The sequence below is a fragment of the Photinus pyralis genome, unplaced genomic scaffold, assembly GCF_008802855.1.
Source record: "Photinus pyralis isolate 1611_PpyrPB1 unplaced genomic scaffold, Ppyr1.3 Ppyr1.4_LG7, whole genome shotgun sequence".
Lineage (NCBI taxonomy): Eukaryota > Metazoa > Arthropoda > Insecta > Coleoptera > Lampyridae > Photinus > Photinus pyralis.
Window position 1 is genome coordinate 28154639 of NW_022170738.1, and position 17297 is coordinate 28171935.

General features: G+C 36.8%; 1 protein-coding gene across 1 annotated transcript in view; it reads right to left on the reverse strand.

Moving 5' to 3' along the window:
* Positions 1-11478: 11478 nt before the first annotated feature.
* Positions 11479-17297, reverse strand: part of LOC116175851 — a 59992-nt gene continuing 54173 nt past the window's right edge. The window contains exons 4-5 of the mRNA XM_031494187.1: positions 12040-12156; positions 11479-11985 (exon numbers count right to left, since the gene is read on the reverse strand). Coding sequence (XP_031350047.1) covers positions 12140-12156 — 17 coding nt within the window. The 3' untranslated portion in view covers positions 11479-11985; positions 12040-12139. The remainder of the gene's footprint in view (positions 11986-12039; positions 12157-17297) is intronic.

Genomic DNA, 17297 nt, shown 5'->3' on the forward strand with positions numbered 1-17297 from the left:
AAAATATAAGGCAGAGATTTGTGGGTTGCCGTTTGCAACCGTTCGCGTAAAGATATTTAAATTATTTTTACAGCGGTCGAAACCTCTCCTGCCAGGGAAGAAGAGAGAGAATCATTCTTATTAAGTTTTAGGTCCGTTAATTACTCATTAATATATTTTAGTTCTGGTATGCGGAAACCAGCATTAAACCGCCAAAGTCGTGCAGTGTAAGGAAAATATCAACGTTATAACATATTTCGCCACTTGATCTCACATTCCGAGGAGCAAAAGGGCATTACTGGACCGCCGAATTTGAGGATTTCATTCCAACTATTTGGATAAGTATAATTAACCGTATTTAGCTGAATGCATCATCACATCACAGCCCTTAAAAAACTTGAATTTTGACACCAATCGCATATTTTTAAGCCGTCTGGGAAGGACGCAAGTAATTAAAGTTTTAATTTTCGAGCGTTATCGCAAGGACACGCCGTAGAGTCGTTGTGTAGGGGGACCTTTTTGCTATTTTTGCTTGCTGTACGTTTCACGACCTAATTTTTGCGAAACCGTACCGTTCAAACTTAAAGTAAACGATTTCTCTGCCTTTTGCACTTTCACAAGCTGCATTTCCTAAGTACTGTAATTTAGAGCTTTTCTGCAATAGTTATTTTCATAAAAGTCAGGAAAATGACACATTACTGGGGAGGAAATATTGATGTACGAGGCCGAGTACTTTAATTTCCGAGCCAAACCGCTGCTACTTGCCAACTTTGACAAGGCCGTACTCTTGGTGGCGGTCAAGTCCGTCCGTCTCTAAGTTCCGCCGCTACTTTCGTCAGCTCACATGATTTACAGGGGTACAGGCCAAAGCAACAGTCTCAAAGCAACCTCAAGCTATGGTCAAATTGTGAGACAAGAACTAATATCAAAACAGTAACCGGTTGGTCACCGTACAGTGGAATTTGCTTCCGCAAATGGCACATACCGTTTTGCAAGGATAAGATTACTGGAAGGCTATAGTGGGCTGTATGTCTGCTGGCTCCTATTAAGTACTTGAGATCAAATATCACTTATTTTCGCAGCTTAGTTATAAAGTACGATTTCAACGAACCATACACTTTGCCCCTACACGGAGTCTTGATGGTCGTGCGTCCGGAAACTAAGGGTGGTTTCAGTGAATAGCGACACAGAAAACGTACCGTTCTGGAAATTTGGAGTCGTGAAACCGTACTCACACTCAACTGTGTTCGTAAAACATTCGTTTTAAAATAATGGCTCAAGGGAGGACGATGTTCAGTAGGGTGAACAGGTACAGTAAAACATAAATTGCTACTGGGTGTATCTAGCTTTCGCCATCAAAATAGTGTAACAAGTGCCCTAAATTGGATTCACGAGAGTCTTAATATTCATCCCGCGTTCCTATGTAAGTAGATATTTTTATAAAAGTCTAAACATCCCATCGCATTCGCGTCAAATAATTAAAGGCTACAAGGTTCACACATCAACATTCTTGAGTAGACACATTGCCTAATGAATTATATTATGTAGAACGTTTCCCTATTACCGGATCGTAAATCATATGTCAGGGAAGTGTGTAGTTAGCAAAACCGTGACAATGTCGGAAAATTGTAGCATTGTACGAACCAACCGCGTGAAAAGTTAATATCATAAATTTGGCAGCAATTTTAGTAACATGAGAGCTCTGTTAGTAAATTAAGATAAACCGAAATGAAAAATGATTTTACATATTTCTACCGTCACATATAATTTATTTTTGACAAGATTATGTTTCTTTTTCGTCCTTTCCACGAATTCCTACCTTTGGGGTTTTCAGATGTCAATAAATCATGCCCGTACAAGCAACGCTCTCCGGGTCTTACCATGACAGCTATACTAAGTATAAATAATTAGCCCGTGAAAGTGTACATTAGCACAGAAATAGACTTCGTCTACTGCATATAACAGTGCAATGTGGATGGCATTATTATCGAGCGTAGCTAATTCTCAGTGTATAATCGTTTTGTACCTCAGCTTAGCAAGATGTTATGCATTTAGTAATTAGTTAGCGTTAACGCCAGCTGTTTTAAACATCCTGTAGTATCTACTTTTGACGCTATAGCCTTGGCTTAGACAATGTACCTACCTACTCGGATGCGAGTTGGTGTTGTTGATTCGGATGGGATGAAATTGTAACATTCGTTTCGTGAAACGCGTTTTGAAAAGTTTCAGACATTATCACGACTTTAGAAGAATAAATGCTTGTGTAATGTTTCATATCCCTTGCAACATTGTGAGAATTTTTCCGATTTAAAATGTAGCTTTTATGCTCCGTTATGTCGGGAAAAGAGGAAAATGTGGAGCACGGTATAACCGTGCTTCACGTGCTAAATGAAAGACCTCAGGGTCGCCATTCTACAGAAAAGGAGAAGTAAGTACGTGCAAGGTTCGACGGAACAGAAAAACATTGATAAAATAGGAGTTTCCTTAGTTTGTGCGCAAGTCATCAATTCTGTTTTTTGGGGAATATTGTAAACTTAAATCATTTTAAACCAAAATAAACGTTGGAATTACGTGGTAGACTGATCAATGTATTTCACAAAATATAGGTTCTTGAGGCAGAGTTCTGCGTTATTTAAAAAATGAAACCAAAAATCTTCAGAGAAAAGGTTTTTTTTTTGTTTTCAGGTTGCTTGTCAATCGAAATTGCGGTAGTTTACGTTTTCATTCCGACACCTAAAATTTGACAACTTCCGTAAGTCTTACTGCCATATTCTGCGCCAAATGTTGTATAACCCAAAAATGCCATCGGGTTTACCAGGAAAAAGTAAACAACCTATTCGTTATGTTGAACGAGAAAGAGATAATGGTGGCCCACTGTTGCCAGTCGCAGCTAATATGTTTTCGTTGTCATAAATAACTATTGTATAAGACAGCTTTATCAACGTTTTAATACTGCCAACCTAAAGAAGGAATTGAACTCAGTTATTTCACCGTGGTAAAAACATTCTAATTGCAGCAGTGGAAAAAACCCATAAGGGCACTAAAGTGCCTTTTCTTACGGGCTGAAATGTTCTATTTCGTAATAATTTAAACAAATAATATTTCCTATCGGTGGTCAAACTAATTTACCCCACACAGTAACATTAATGAACATTGTGGTTTGTTTGTAATTTTTAAAACCAAGGATCCACCAGAAACACAATTGCGTTCCGCAACTTTTGGCATTCGTCAAAATTTCAACGTAGAACTTTGCCGTCGGAAGGAGATACGAATATTCATTATCATTTATGTAAACATTTCTTTGAGAATAAATCATCGTAAATTGAAACCTGGTTGATGTTTCAAATTTGATTAAGAGATTAAAGGTCCACGCAAACCGACGCGGATATGCGGGAACGGGAGCGGGGCGGATGCGGAAAATGCGAGATATGCAAGTATGCACATCGATGCAGCGGTTCGACCACATTTCCAGCTGTACAAATATTTCCCGCATCCGTCTCGCTCCCGTCCCCTTTCTCGTATGTCCCATCCTCTGTGTTGTAACACCCTACAATGCAATACATGTGTTTGTTTAGTTTGTAGTGCCTAGAAAGTATGTCCCGAGAGTAACCGCAAGTCATGATAGCCCTGTATAAAAACGCGCCATGCTATCAGATGGTCCTTCGAAGGCTTCTCTGGCATATCGACAATCTAGCAAAATTTCTTCTGTCGATGGTGTCCGCCTGGCCGTGAACACGGTAACTGGCAAACGCTTGCGCCCATTTGGTTTAAGCTTTGCACATTTGACCTATATACCACATGTAAGAAGCCTATTAACAATGGGTCAAATCCAATGACCCCGTAAAGTCACACCGAGGTGCTCTGTCGCTTTTTTAGATTTGCTTTAGGGGTTCATTTCAACTTCTATTTATAAGGTTTGAAAACATTTTTCTCTATTAACCATATTTGAATGTTGACAGTGGCGTAACACTTTTCACATTTCACATTTCGCGGCGATTTTGTTTGTTTCCTAGGCACATTTAGAACCAACTCTGGGGTTGGACCCCAAGGAAAGTTGAAGTTGGGATTGAGAACACTGAACGTTTGGTGCGTCGTGAAGCTTTTGTGGGCAATTTCTTTCAGTGTGAGTGGTCTCGGAGAGCATTAGCGCCCATGAGGATGAAAGTTTATTATTTTACTTTTTGCAGGTGGGAAATGTCGTTGTGGTTCCTGGCTCACTAAGGGACCTTTACACCAACGATACAGGGGGGTATTGTACAGGTTTACTGCATCAGTTTTAGTATTTGAGACAGGTGCTTGTCAGTTGTGTTGTAAATGCGGGTGCTACAAGGGGGTTTGCAGAGACAACAGATCTTTCGTGGCAGTCGATTGATTTCGAACCAGGATTGCAGGGGATGAGAGTATTACGGTGCAGCTGTAGAGTTAAAATGTCTGAAACTTTCTACAGGAACTAAATTACCTTAACTATCAAGTGAAACACACACCTTCTGTGTGGTTCAGTTTTGCGGGCAGTTTTAATGAATCTCACAATAGCTCTCATTAAGCACGCAAATTTAATTAGACTTCCTCATTTTAAAATCAATTTGGGTAGATTGAATCTGGTTACCAATTTGCTATTTCCCATTAAATTTTATATTGGCCTATCCGAAGTTTAAATTATTTCAACGGAAAGAAAATTAAAATTTCTCTTTGAAATTCAAATCCATTTTATTTTTAATTTTTAATTAGTCGAGTGGATTTACCATTTATACATATGTGCTATTAAAGCATTAAATCGTTACAGGATAAACGTTATGTACGCCCTCGTAGTACCAACTATCGATTTTTCAGCAACAAGTGCAATTTATCCGCGGTGGGTATTAATAAACAATCTAAAACAGATTTCTTGGGTATTTATAGAAAGTTGGAGTCGGTTGTAAGAGGTGTTGCTGACACAAACTATGTATTTTATTATTTGACGTGTGCCAAGTGAGCATCACACGTCCGGAGGTTTTTGAGCCTGAAATTGTCTTGCATCATAATGTGGCGAGGTTAATTTGGGTAGTTGCCGAAACACGCAGAGCCACGCAATTCTTGACACTTTTACATAACGTACTTGTTTATATGCAAAAAGTACGTTATTGATCCGAGGAAGTTTGGCCAACGTACCTTGCTTTACTTTATTAGGAAACTCAATATTCAGCCCATTTTCATGCGACATGACCGCACAATGAGTGCACGTTTGTATAAGAAAAACCTTCTGTCGTACAAATCTACTTAACAAAATTATGTCCAAACACCCCCTACACACTGTAGAAGGTATAAAACACTAGGGCGCCACTAAGTTCACAAAAAATAGTTTTACAGTGCCATGTGAAACCAATAAGTACAGTGCTAAGCCAACATACCTTCCGAAACTTGCTATGATCAAAATATGAATAGACGCACAGCCGAGATGAGATTGCTTAAATACGGACGTGAACTGACAGCCGTAAAGCCTGCAGTAATTGAGCTAGCAGGTGAGTGCTCAATTGCACAGCAAACACATTTGGAACTCTCATTAGTAAGGGGCTTAATATTGGATCCTCTGATAAATGATTACACAGAAATGCAAGTAAATTTAAACGAAAGGTTACTTTTTTAAATCTAGCAATCTATATTGATATCAAGCAAAGCCTTCAATTGTTTCAACAATGTTGACTTTTTGATGTCAATTTAAATATATAAGAGCTTAGTTTTTAGTAATCTTGATTTTTTAATTTAAAATTAATGTTATATTTTGTATCATTTGTGTTGACTGGCATAAAGACAGATTGAGGGAAATTATAATACTGTACAGAACTAAAAGAAAAACAAATTATGAAGGGCGTCGATCTAACCTATATTTTTTAGGTTGGTATTAGCAAAGTTTCAGTTGAAAGTGAAATAGAATTACAGCGTGTAAAGTACATCTGTCAAATCAAAAATTTCATGTGATATAACTTTTAGCATGTAAAACGGGCTGAATAAGCCATACGCATTTTGAAAATTATATCGAATGAAATAAATGCGACAGCAGATTGACGTTTTGTATTGTTCAACTCGTAACCCAAAAAGCAAGCTTTTTACTCGCTGTCTAGACATGGCTTATTTTTATATATGCAGTAATCTCAATCCTTACGCTCCATTCCATTCTTTCATGCAATTTAATGAAACTCATTAACCGTTACATGCTCAAGTTTCAAGTTAAAAATAGCTTTATACGTTAAAGCGTTTTTGAGTTATCGTGCGGACCGACCACAATGGCATATTCTCTGCTACACTCCTGCAAACCTGCCCTTAAGATCAATCAAAAGACCTGTTGATGAAGCTGATACCCTGCGCTGACGCCGGCGCGCGCTTCTAGTGGCGGCGCCGACCATCCATTAATAATGCTTGTAGGCTGAAAGAAGCTATGCGGGAGAACGTTGAAGTTGTCTTCAATAAATGCACAAACTAGACGACAAAATTGTCATCTTTTAAATAGTCTTTTTAAAAATACAATTTTCATTTATTCAATTTAGATAATGTTGGCACATCTGGTTGTTTGCGATAAGAAGTTTTGTTACCGCACGAGATTTAATTAGCGCACGTGTTCCTATCGCTGTTAGAACAGATAACAGAGATTTATTCCTGCGAAGCTTGCGTTATCAAGTCTAATTATGATTGGCGGTGTTTTGGAAAAACATTGAGGAAGGAGATTAATCTTATAGTGGAAGTGGTGTTCTTTTAACCTTCATGTAGCTGCGTGGGGCGGTGGATTACCGTTATATACATAAAACCCCACAACACTTCTTCCAGGGGGATATAGGGGGAGGGAGGGAGGGCGACATAAGTGTGTATTCTCAAGTACAACATTATGACGTTAGATTATGTTTGAATCCACTCTTTAGGTTTGATTTTCTGTATGAACAGGAGTGATCCAAAGTTTAGTAAAGCGGTAAATTACTGTCACGCGCCCGGACCTGTAATTTTTTTCTCTGATCCAGAAACAAAATTTAAGTCACTACTACTGATAAATTTATGTTCTTTGTTCAGCTATTATTTATATTATTTTTGGCTTTCATTGGATGTGCACCTGGTAATCAATAAATGCAAATTAGTAGTGCTAGTGACTCATTCTATGTATGTAGAATATGCAAGTGTGACTCTTGTTGTTGGCAGCTTGTACATTGAAAATATATTACGCAACAATATTTTTTCTTTACGCGAAATGTTTTGTTATCGAAAAGGCCCTAATTGCAACCATTATACAGGGTGTTACATGACCGCATGTAAAAACAATTGGGTAATAGAGGGGATCAAGACAAGCACTTTTTCAAAATAAACCGAGGATCCAACGTGTTTTTCGTTTGGGAGCTACCCAAGTGGTGAAATTTGGATTTCTTGTTTAATTTTTTCTTAGCAACCATAAGAGTTACAAAGATGGGTGGTACGTCTTTGAATGGGTTTTCGGGTATGCCCCATCCGATTTTGAATTTTTTTTTTTCAAAATTTTTACTACTAAAGGGCGCATCCCTACTTGGGAGTGCGAAAAAAAAATTCTGATTTGAAGATTTCCCTTCTACTCCTTACTGTTTAAAACTCCTTAAAAATGAGTCACAAATAAAGGTGATGGTTTCGACGGAACTTGATTTTTGAAGGTTTTTCAAAATAAAAACAACAAATTCAAAATATTCTGAATTGGCCTACCTAGGTACCTCATAATCTATGACGGAACCCGGATTAGAACCAGGAGCGCTCAGTACCGCGGCCGACCATCCTCTATGCCATGGGAGTAGATTTTTCTACACTACAAATCCGCCCAGCGAATTAACAAATTCCTATTATTTAACATAGATGAATCTAGTACGACACGTATTAAGTCTACGATTTTTCGTTGACTGGTTAAGATTTGCACTTTTTCCATTGAAAAAATGTCAAAAGTTAAATCTTTATTCGTTACTTAGATAATTGTTCAAAATCCTTCCCAGAATAGTTGCTGCCTTGCTCTAAAAAGCCTCTCTGACTTGAGAGTAACACTATCCAATGTCGTCGATAAGGGAAAATGTCACAATTTTGTCGCCCCACTTCCGCTTCCCGATGTACGAAGGCAGATAATCGAACGGTGCAGTCCGCACGTAGGCCACCACCATAGAGTCTGTTATAGCTAACTGCAAGTAGGAACAGGATTAATGCAATACGAGTACAATCTGTTTGAAGTATGGGGTTAATCCTAAACACAGTCAGTTTAGGAAACTAAATCCTTAAAAAAATTGTCTGTAATGTCCCACAAAATGTTAGTATTGAATGAAAAGTTCGGACCTGCGCATTGAACAAAACAGACCTGGTTAGTCTTTAGCATGGGAACGAGTAACTGACGCGGTTAGCATTTAAATGAAGTATACTCGTAAATTGCGTTGATAAAACTGCTTACTTTCACCATTAGGGAGGTAAATAAAACTATCTTCTTATTATGTATTAATAGACAAAGTCATGATTTCTCATACATTTTTAGATCATAATGCTGTGCTACGAGTTGTAGTAGTTCGGAAATACCGGTGAGGCACAAATCGTCACTCTTTAAACTCAATCAAGAGGAGAATCTTGACAATATACAACACCAGAGAATATTCTTGATTTTAGCTTAGCAACCTTGTACCACAGATATACGTCGTATATACTATGTTGGACAAGTTGATTTGTTAGTGTTATTCTGCAATATGCGATATGTAATTTCTAATGCCAACAAACACGCCGTATGCCTAACAACCATAGAGGCTCGTCTCCAAAGTACGCGCCAAGTGGTTGGATGCCGACAATTTAGAGTGGAAAACTACACTAGGCACTTATCTTTGCGCTAAACAAGATTTTCATGTTTCAAGCAGAGCGAAGCGCAAAGTTCAGCATATACGAGGCATATACACGTAGAAGGGAAGGTTGAAGTGCAAAGAGCAAGAGATTAACTAAGAGTTAAATCAATAAGGTTTTAATTAGGACACATGCAATTAAACCGACAATCCGTTTTACCCATTAAGTTTCAAATATGTATTCGATGACCTACAGTGCTTTTCAACTAATTACGAGTACTAACACTGCTAGCGATTGCCAAATCCCTCAAAATCAGGGTTATACAGTAGAATCGAGATAAGGGGATCACCTCAATATCTTTTATTTGGCGATATACGAACAATTTGACAAATATAATTTTGTATGCCACATTACCATCTTTCCGATCGCATATTGAAATTTCCGGTATCACTTCCTGTTTGACCGGCAATAGATGTGCGTTTTTAATGTATTTTAAAAGAGCAATAAATTTGCTCTACGCATATGGTTGATATACAATAAATTGAGAAATTATTGATTCAGTAACTAAAAAACCTACGAATTCGAGCATATTACACAGAAAAAAAACCTATATCAACTTTGTTCAATGTTTCGTTTTGAAGATTTACTTTTGCGCGATACCGTGTAACACAACAGACAGTGTGCATTCTGACAGCACACAGCATGCCGGATTTCATAAGTTTTTGACACTTTCTCTTCAGCGACAAGAACATGACTTCGTGGCGCACTAATAGGTGCAATTAATAGCATAATTATGAACAATAGGGATGCGTGAACTTTCGCCCACGAAATAATCCTTTAGTGTTAAAAAAGTCCTTAAATTTTACAACTGCACATTTTCGTTGTGGATAATTGGATTAAAATTTATAATAATTTAAAGAATATTTAATTTAGGTAAATTCGCACCGGTCTTCCCCCAGGAAGATTCACTCCCAGAAAATTCGCCCCCGGAAGACTCGCTGCTAGAATATTGACCCCGGATAATTTCACCCGCGGAAGATTCGTCCTCCGAAGATTCGCCTTCAGAATATTCGCAACCGGAAAACTCGACTGCGGAAAATGTATCCCCGGAGGTATCGGCTCGTGAAGATTCGCCTGAGGAAATAATTGAGGGAAGAAATTGAAAGCCGTCCGGCACACCTACGAAGGGAGTGATTTTCTTTGGGCGCGAAAGAACATACCTAATACATTATTCATTAACCGACTTTATGGCTCAATGGTAGAGTGTTCGACTGTAAATCCGGAGGTCGGCTGTTCGAACCTGGGTTGAGGTGAATTTTTCTTCTGTGGCAGAGATGGAAATTACCTTAGACCAGTTTCGAACATTCTGCCGGCTACTCCGAAGTAGGTTTTCCTGTAGTTTTCCTATTTCGTAAGGTAAATACCGGAGTAGCATAGAGCAACTTAAGACCTTCTGCAGAGGCACCTCTAAAAAACATTATGCTATATTAACAAGAGACGGATAATAAATAAATAAATAAACTATACCAAAGAGTATGGTTACTCTTTGATGATACTATTCACGAAAGACTTAAATTCATGCCACAAAGTCCAACTTTATACAACATAAATAGAGAAACGAAATTATTCAAATCAACGTACAGGATCGAAAATACCCGTCGGTACAATACTGATCCTTCCATTAGTTCGACGAGAACAACTTGTTCACAATATCGGTAATGTAGCCTTACACTATATTATGCAAATAATTGTTTATATTATAAATGAATTCATAATTACATATAATTATACTCGTATTATTAGCATTCGTTGAAGGTAACTAAGCAATTTTTGTCTGTTATTTCGGAACCAACTTCGGAGATTCTGTATAAGTTGTATACCTCGTTGTATACAATGTAAATTATGTCATCATACGCGCAGTAGGGTGGTTCAAAGAAACTTAATGCATGTAGGAATGAGATATAATTCAAGAGTATTGCTGTCGACCAGGAAAACATGGAAAAAGTCAACCTACTATTTCTCTTCTTTTGTAACTGTATGCTTTTAATGGAAAGCAAATAAAGACTATTATTATTATTACTAATAGAAACATTAGCTGTATCGACTCAAAGCAAACAATGATTAATCTGCAATATAAACTTCATGAGTATAGAATAGAATAGAAAACGAAAAAGAAAACGGCTTTTCCGATTTTTCTCGGAAAATGTGAGAAAAGTGTGGATACAATACTTGCGTGAAACGTTTTCGCCTAAAATTAATAGTATTACCACAAGTTGCAAAATACCACTTTCAACCCTTGTCAAACCCCGTGATTTCGCCCGCAGAAAAATTCAACTGTTTCAATTAGTTTCCCCCGATTTCGAATCACCTACATAAAAATCCCGGTTTCGGTCTCGAGCAATTTTTTTGTCAAAAAACATCTGAGGAAACCCCGTGATAAAACCCCAGAAAAAGCAGTTGGGAGCGGGAATAGAACCCGATAACTTGCCGTAGCGAAATAGACAGTTGATGGTTATGGCCAATAAGGTCCCTGATTCGATCACAGACTTGATCATGGAAATTTCAGTTTCCACAAAGCCCACTTATAAGAATAACGACACTAACATAATCGATACGAAAGGACCACAATGATTTTTGGTCAGTCTATTGTGTTGGAATAACTCCACACTATCATAAATCGTATACAAAATACTCAAAATTGACAGTTATCACTGTTTTGCAAATATGATTCAATTATTCAACACGCATTAAGACACTATAAATACACAACTACTAAACAAATTTGCTTCATTATACTGTGGTTGCCTAAAAAGCTATGCAAAAACTAGTTCAAAGCTTCCCAATTCTGCTAGCAATACAATTATAGGCACCAATCTCCTTGCCATTGATATACTGATCAAATCCAACTTCGGCTTGACACTCCGGTATAATCTTCGCGGCGATCTCTTTCCTTTCCTCTAAAGGATGAGTCGTTATGTCCTTACCGAAGTAGCGGTAGACATCTTTGCGGACCCACTCATAAAGAGCGTCGTAGTTAATTTCCCCTTTGTTATCCGTAAATTTCCTCTCCTGCATCCAACATACCATGTAGTCATCTATTAACCTATCGTGAACGTCGCCAATCTCGAGGGTGGTGGTATGAAACCAACTATCGAAGAGCTCCATGGACACCTTCAGTTTTTGACTACATATCACATCGGCGGAATCGAAAAATGTACACTGCAATGATAACGAGAGTGATTTAGTTTTTCAAAATTGGTTTTAGGTACCTACCTGTATAAGCTGAGAGAGTGCTGCGAAAAGGCAAAGTCTTAGCTCGGTCTTCATTGTTGAATGATAAATTTGCCCACTGTAGGACTTTTATGCGGACGGTTTAATTGGAAGGAAAGGCTAAGTTACAAAAAACAACAGGTTTAGTTAAGTAACTCTATTCAAATCCATGAAAGCAGTTTGTTTTAATTTACATTCTGTTTGGGTTCTCAAAGCAATTTAAAGTCCAAAAAAACAAGCACCTTGCAAATGAAGTGACATTGCATTGTATGTAAAACATTTCCAGTTCCTTTTTTTAGTAAAGAATGTGGGTTACAGTAGAATATGATTCTGAAATGGCACAATATATAAACAAGTATTCAAAATAGACAATGGTGAGATGTACTACACTAAAAATAAATAAAAAAAAAACTGGAAAACATTGACAAGTATTCTAGTACGATCAGATACGATTTTTAGAAATATTAACAAAGAAAAACGTAAAAAAACTGGTATTGAAGGGCTTTTGGTAAATTCATACTTATACCTACATAGGTGTCTATGGGGTGGTATTTTGTAACCGGTGTTTTGCTCTCACAGCATTAATTTTGCAGGTCCAAATGGGACACTGCATTTTTTATGTGCCCGAAAGTAAGGGTCTCAGCACTACATACAGACACACCTAAACAATAATTATTTTTATTCACCTTTTTTTTTAAAAGAAAAAATATTTATTTAGTTTATAGATGTGAAAGGTATTCAATATTTAGTAGAAATAGAACTAACATTGGACTACGACTTTCTCATTCATGGAATCGCGGGATAGTTATAATACAACTGATGCTATTAGATATTTTCTTTCAGGAAAATGTATTTGGATTTAAATTCTTTTGATACCTAATAGGTGCGAATTTTTTCTTGATTACAATAACCCAATTTCGGTGTTTCTTTGGTACTAGTAAGCGGAAATGTAACTTTCAAGGACGTGATTAGACGTGCTTAGTTTACTGAACTATATGTTACTGTTTAGTAAATTGGAAAAAATCCTCAGTAAGCAGTTGCACCAAAAATAGATTACCTCCAACAATGGGACCGATTTAATTTTAAAATGTTGACAGTTTTTTAGATATAATTTCGTCATGACTGCTTTGGTCGCCTGTATCGCCCAATTGGATAAAAACCACTCAAGATATTACCTCTCACGAAAAAAGGAACATAAATTTAATTGGTATAACCTTTGGCAATGACACCAGCGGCATAATCCTATACCAATTCCCACTATTGAAAGAGTAAATAAATCGTTTTGGTGTCCCAACCTAATTAAGTGTAGCTCCCCTCCTTAATGTTACTCGTATCAAAATCACTCAAGTTCAAAGTTCCAGCGGAAGAATAATAATTGCTTGTAACTAAAGGTCACATCTTGCTCGAAATTCTAGCATAAAATTTTATTTGGGTGATTTAAAGTAATTCGGCGGGAAGGATGATTATAAATAAACTCAAGCACCCCAATCTTATCTCCCTAACTAACATAAACTAGTACGAAAATTTTACGTTTGCTATTATTTCAAGGGAATAGGGTAAGAGGGTAGACGCTCTGGAGAAAACCGCATTGCTGATTTCTGTTTCAACTAATTTACAGTACTATTAGGACGAAAGAAATTCGTTATTTTGCAAAAGGATAACAATTCAAGATATTACGGAGAAGATATTATTCACGGCTGTCGGACCACAAAGCAAGTGCATCCAATGTAAATTACCACCGTAATGACGTTTTCAATTTTGGAATGAAGTTCTATTGTCGTTTTTATCGCCATAGAAAGGGGGTTAGCACACGCAAATTATTAATTTGTTGGTCCATCCGCGACTAACATTTTCATTTGTTTTACGCTTTCTCATTCCGACATTTGCGTTGTCGCATTATGCGTAATTTGTATACGTTAAGGTACCGACAAGTTCAATTAATCCACCTTGATGGAAAAACTTAGATTCAACAACAGCTTATCCCTTCCTGCTGAACAACTGCCAAGTAAATTTTCGATTAAAGCAGAAATTTCATTTATGCATAGGTGGTTTTATACATAATCAAGAAAACTCAATTTGGGTGCTTTTAAATTTCCGGTTCGCGATTTTATATCGTACAAATAAAAATAAAATGCCCATTTACAGATACAGAAAAACCTTAATGGTTTTGTTAATAATTTCGTGGCTTAAAAATCGATATAACTACTTACTTTATACTTGGAAGTTAAGTTTGATATTCGAACTCAACACGCCATGAATCGATAGGATTAAGAGATTTTGTACAAAACCTGTTGTTCCTGCTTGTATATCGTTATTATTTACTAGAATCTGGGCGAGTGTCAGATTTCATTTTCAGTCCGGTCGATCTAACCTGAAACGCGGCATAGGGCTCGAGCTGTTTCGATTTTGATAAAACTTTTACATTATCTTCAATCTTAAGTTTATGTTCCACGGAAAGTTTGTGTTTTTCAATTTAAGGAAATGGAAAATGACTAATACAAACAGCGCAGAAACGATATTACCGCAATGTAATGTGGAATAAGTTAGTTTGACATAATCGATCTTTTCTAACTATAACCGAGTAGTTTAGTGTCCAATGCAGATGACCCGAGTTCGATACCCAGCTCCGGCGGGCTTACATTGGCATTTACGCTTCTCGGTGCGGGTTCATCCCCAATAAATGAACACCATTTATCTGTGACACGCAGAACTTGGTTTTATACACAATTTTGTTTAACTTTTACAAAGGATACTTTAACTTTACTGGGATAGGCAGTCATTGAGTAAAATAAATGGGCAATATTAGGTTATCATGTTAATGTATTGTTTATTACACGCATACCATGCGTTACTTGTTTGTTTATGAGAAAAGTTTAAAATCCTACACACGGTTCGACTTTATTTAAATATAAGTAGGGCCATACGAAATTATTGCTTTTATTTAATTTGGTAAGCCATTTAAAGTTGATAATTTGCACGTGTTTTTCTTTGTTGCAATTTTTTTTATGTTCTTTTTGGGTCAAAGTTTGACCCAAAAAGAGCACATAACGCTATATTACTTTTTTTAATAGCACTAAGAGTTAAGGACATACCCTATAAAAGTGTTGAAAATGGGACAACGTATACAAGGAATTGTTTATGTATGTTTGTAAATTGTAACATAAAGTGGCGGTCTATCTAAATTCATATTTTTAAACGAGCGTTACGAAACCTTTTCTAAACATTAATATGAGTCACCTTATAAACGAAATATATTTATTTGAGCAGTGTCGATGCTATACATTTTTTAAACTGGTCACATCAACAAAAAAACTTTAATACGTGACTGATTGTATAAACAGAAATGTTACTTTCACGTTTCGTATACTTTCCACGAAGTAATAAATAAATCCCGAAATGGATATTTAACTTGTAAAGAAAGCCGAGAAGAAAGCGCACGGGAGGGTAGTTAATAAGAGGCCTTTGTAGAGTAACTCACTAAAAAACAGGTGCAATTTGGTTGTTCAATGAGTAGACCGTTACTAAAAATCTACACAATTGATGAAATTGAATCGTAGAAGTGAAATGTAGTCAGGCAATAGTCAGTTCGAATCCACCATACGGATATTGCAAAGGTAGGTTTCATTTATACTGAATAATTGAATTGAATACTTAATTTCACCTCGCCTTTGTTTATAATACACAAATTTAGTGATCTAGTTGTCCCGAAATAGATAAGGGTAAATGCCACCGATGGGGGAATGGCCCGAGGACAGACTTAATTAAACTTACCGTTGTCGAAATTAGGCATTGTGCTTAATTATAATTAACTAAAATTAAGCGGTGCTAAACTATGCGTTCGGTTATCAATTATTTGTAATTGGAACTAGAATTAAGTTTGCTAATTACGCAAGATGTTACTAAATTATATTAACTTAGCTGAAAGGATTAATTAATTCCTTTTTCCTCCGCTTGTAATTGAGTTACATTTTAATGTTATCACTTCATGAATCATGAATATGGATTGTGAAGTGTTTCAAAGAAAGGTTTAGGTTGATATTAAAATGTTTACTGCTGCTGACAATAAGGCCAAATAGTGCCTTAAGTTTTGGTTCTGTATGAAGCAGACCCAGGCGGAACTACGTTTATTATAAAGACATTATTATTTTGTCGATGGAGCTTTTGAGCCTCCAACGTTGGTTCTGTAAATCGCCGCCCATTTCAACCCCTAATATCAGTCCGCGTTTCCGCGATCAAGCGGTGCCGAGTACTGCCATTTATGCATTCGCTCGTAGTAGACCGAAAATGGCCCCAATCAACGAAACAATCATCCCAAATAACTATGATGTCTTTAACCAGCCATTGCACAAAGGAGCGTAGATGATCTCCTTGGAGTTCTATTTAAATAAAAATGTTTGCCAAAGCTGCAGAAAAGGCAAAGCGGGAGTAGATTGTATAAAATACGTAATTAAGCGCGAGCCATACATACTAGACTACTCATTAAATTAGCACAAATTCAACGGAGTTTTGTCCCTGTAAGGGTTGTAACTGAGAAATTAAACAACCTGAAAATGTAACATCGGGCATCAAAACAATAACGCATTTCAGAATCTTTGCAAAAAAAGAGAATATTGTAAGAAAAAACGAACGGTTCAATATAATGACATAAACAAGTATAGGTACAATCTTAAATATAAAGGTTTCTAAACCTTCTTTTAAAGTAGGCGTCGACGTATGGCTTCCAATTTTCTCGTTCCCATATTCACAAAGGTTAACATCCACTTGAAAATCAAACGTCAGAGTGGAAATTGAATTTCGTTGCGGCCTGTCACATTCTACCCCATCATTCTTATAATTAGAGAACGTCGATTACACATCTAATAAACACTAGGCCCTTCAAAACTTGACGGTATTAGTAATAAGCTTCAGTTAGAAATTTTGATGATAAACGCAACCGTAATTGTAATTAACCCCCCTTAGATAATTAAGAGTGATATAGGTTGACATTCAACATTAATTTTTAAGTGTCCGAGGCACGAAACTTAAATTTTTACTCTTGTAAAAGGTGATCGACATTCGTAATTACCAATGTCACTTTGGTGAGTAAAGCTTAATCAATTAAAGTGGTTTTATATACGTACGAAATAAAAATTTACAGCATTAACAGACTTTTTAAGAGCCTAGCGCGAGCCCTTCACTCTACAAGATGGATACCGCTCTAGACTAATACTAAAAGGTACAAGAGTTAAGCACCGCAATTCTTTCAGGATCATTTCCTTGCA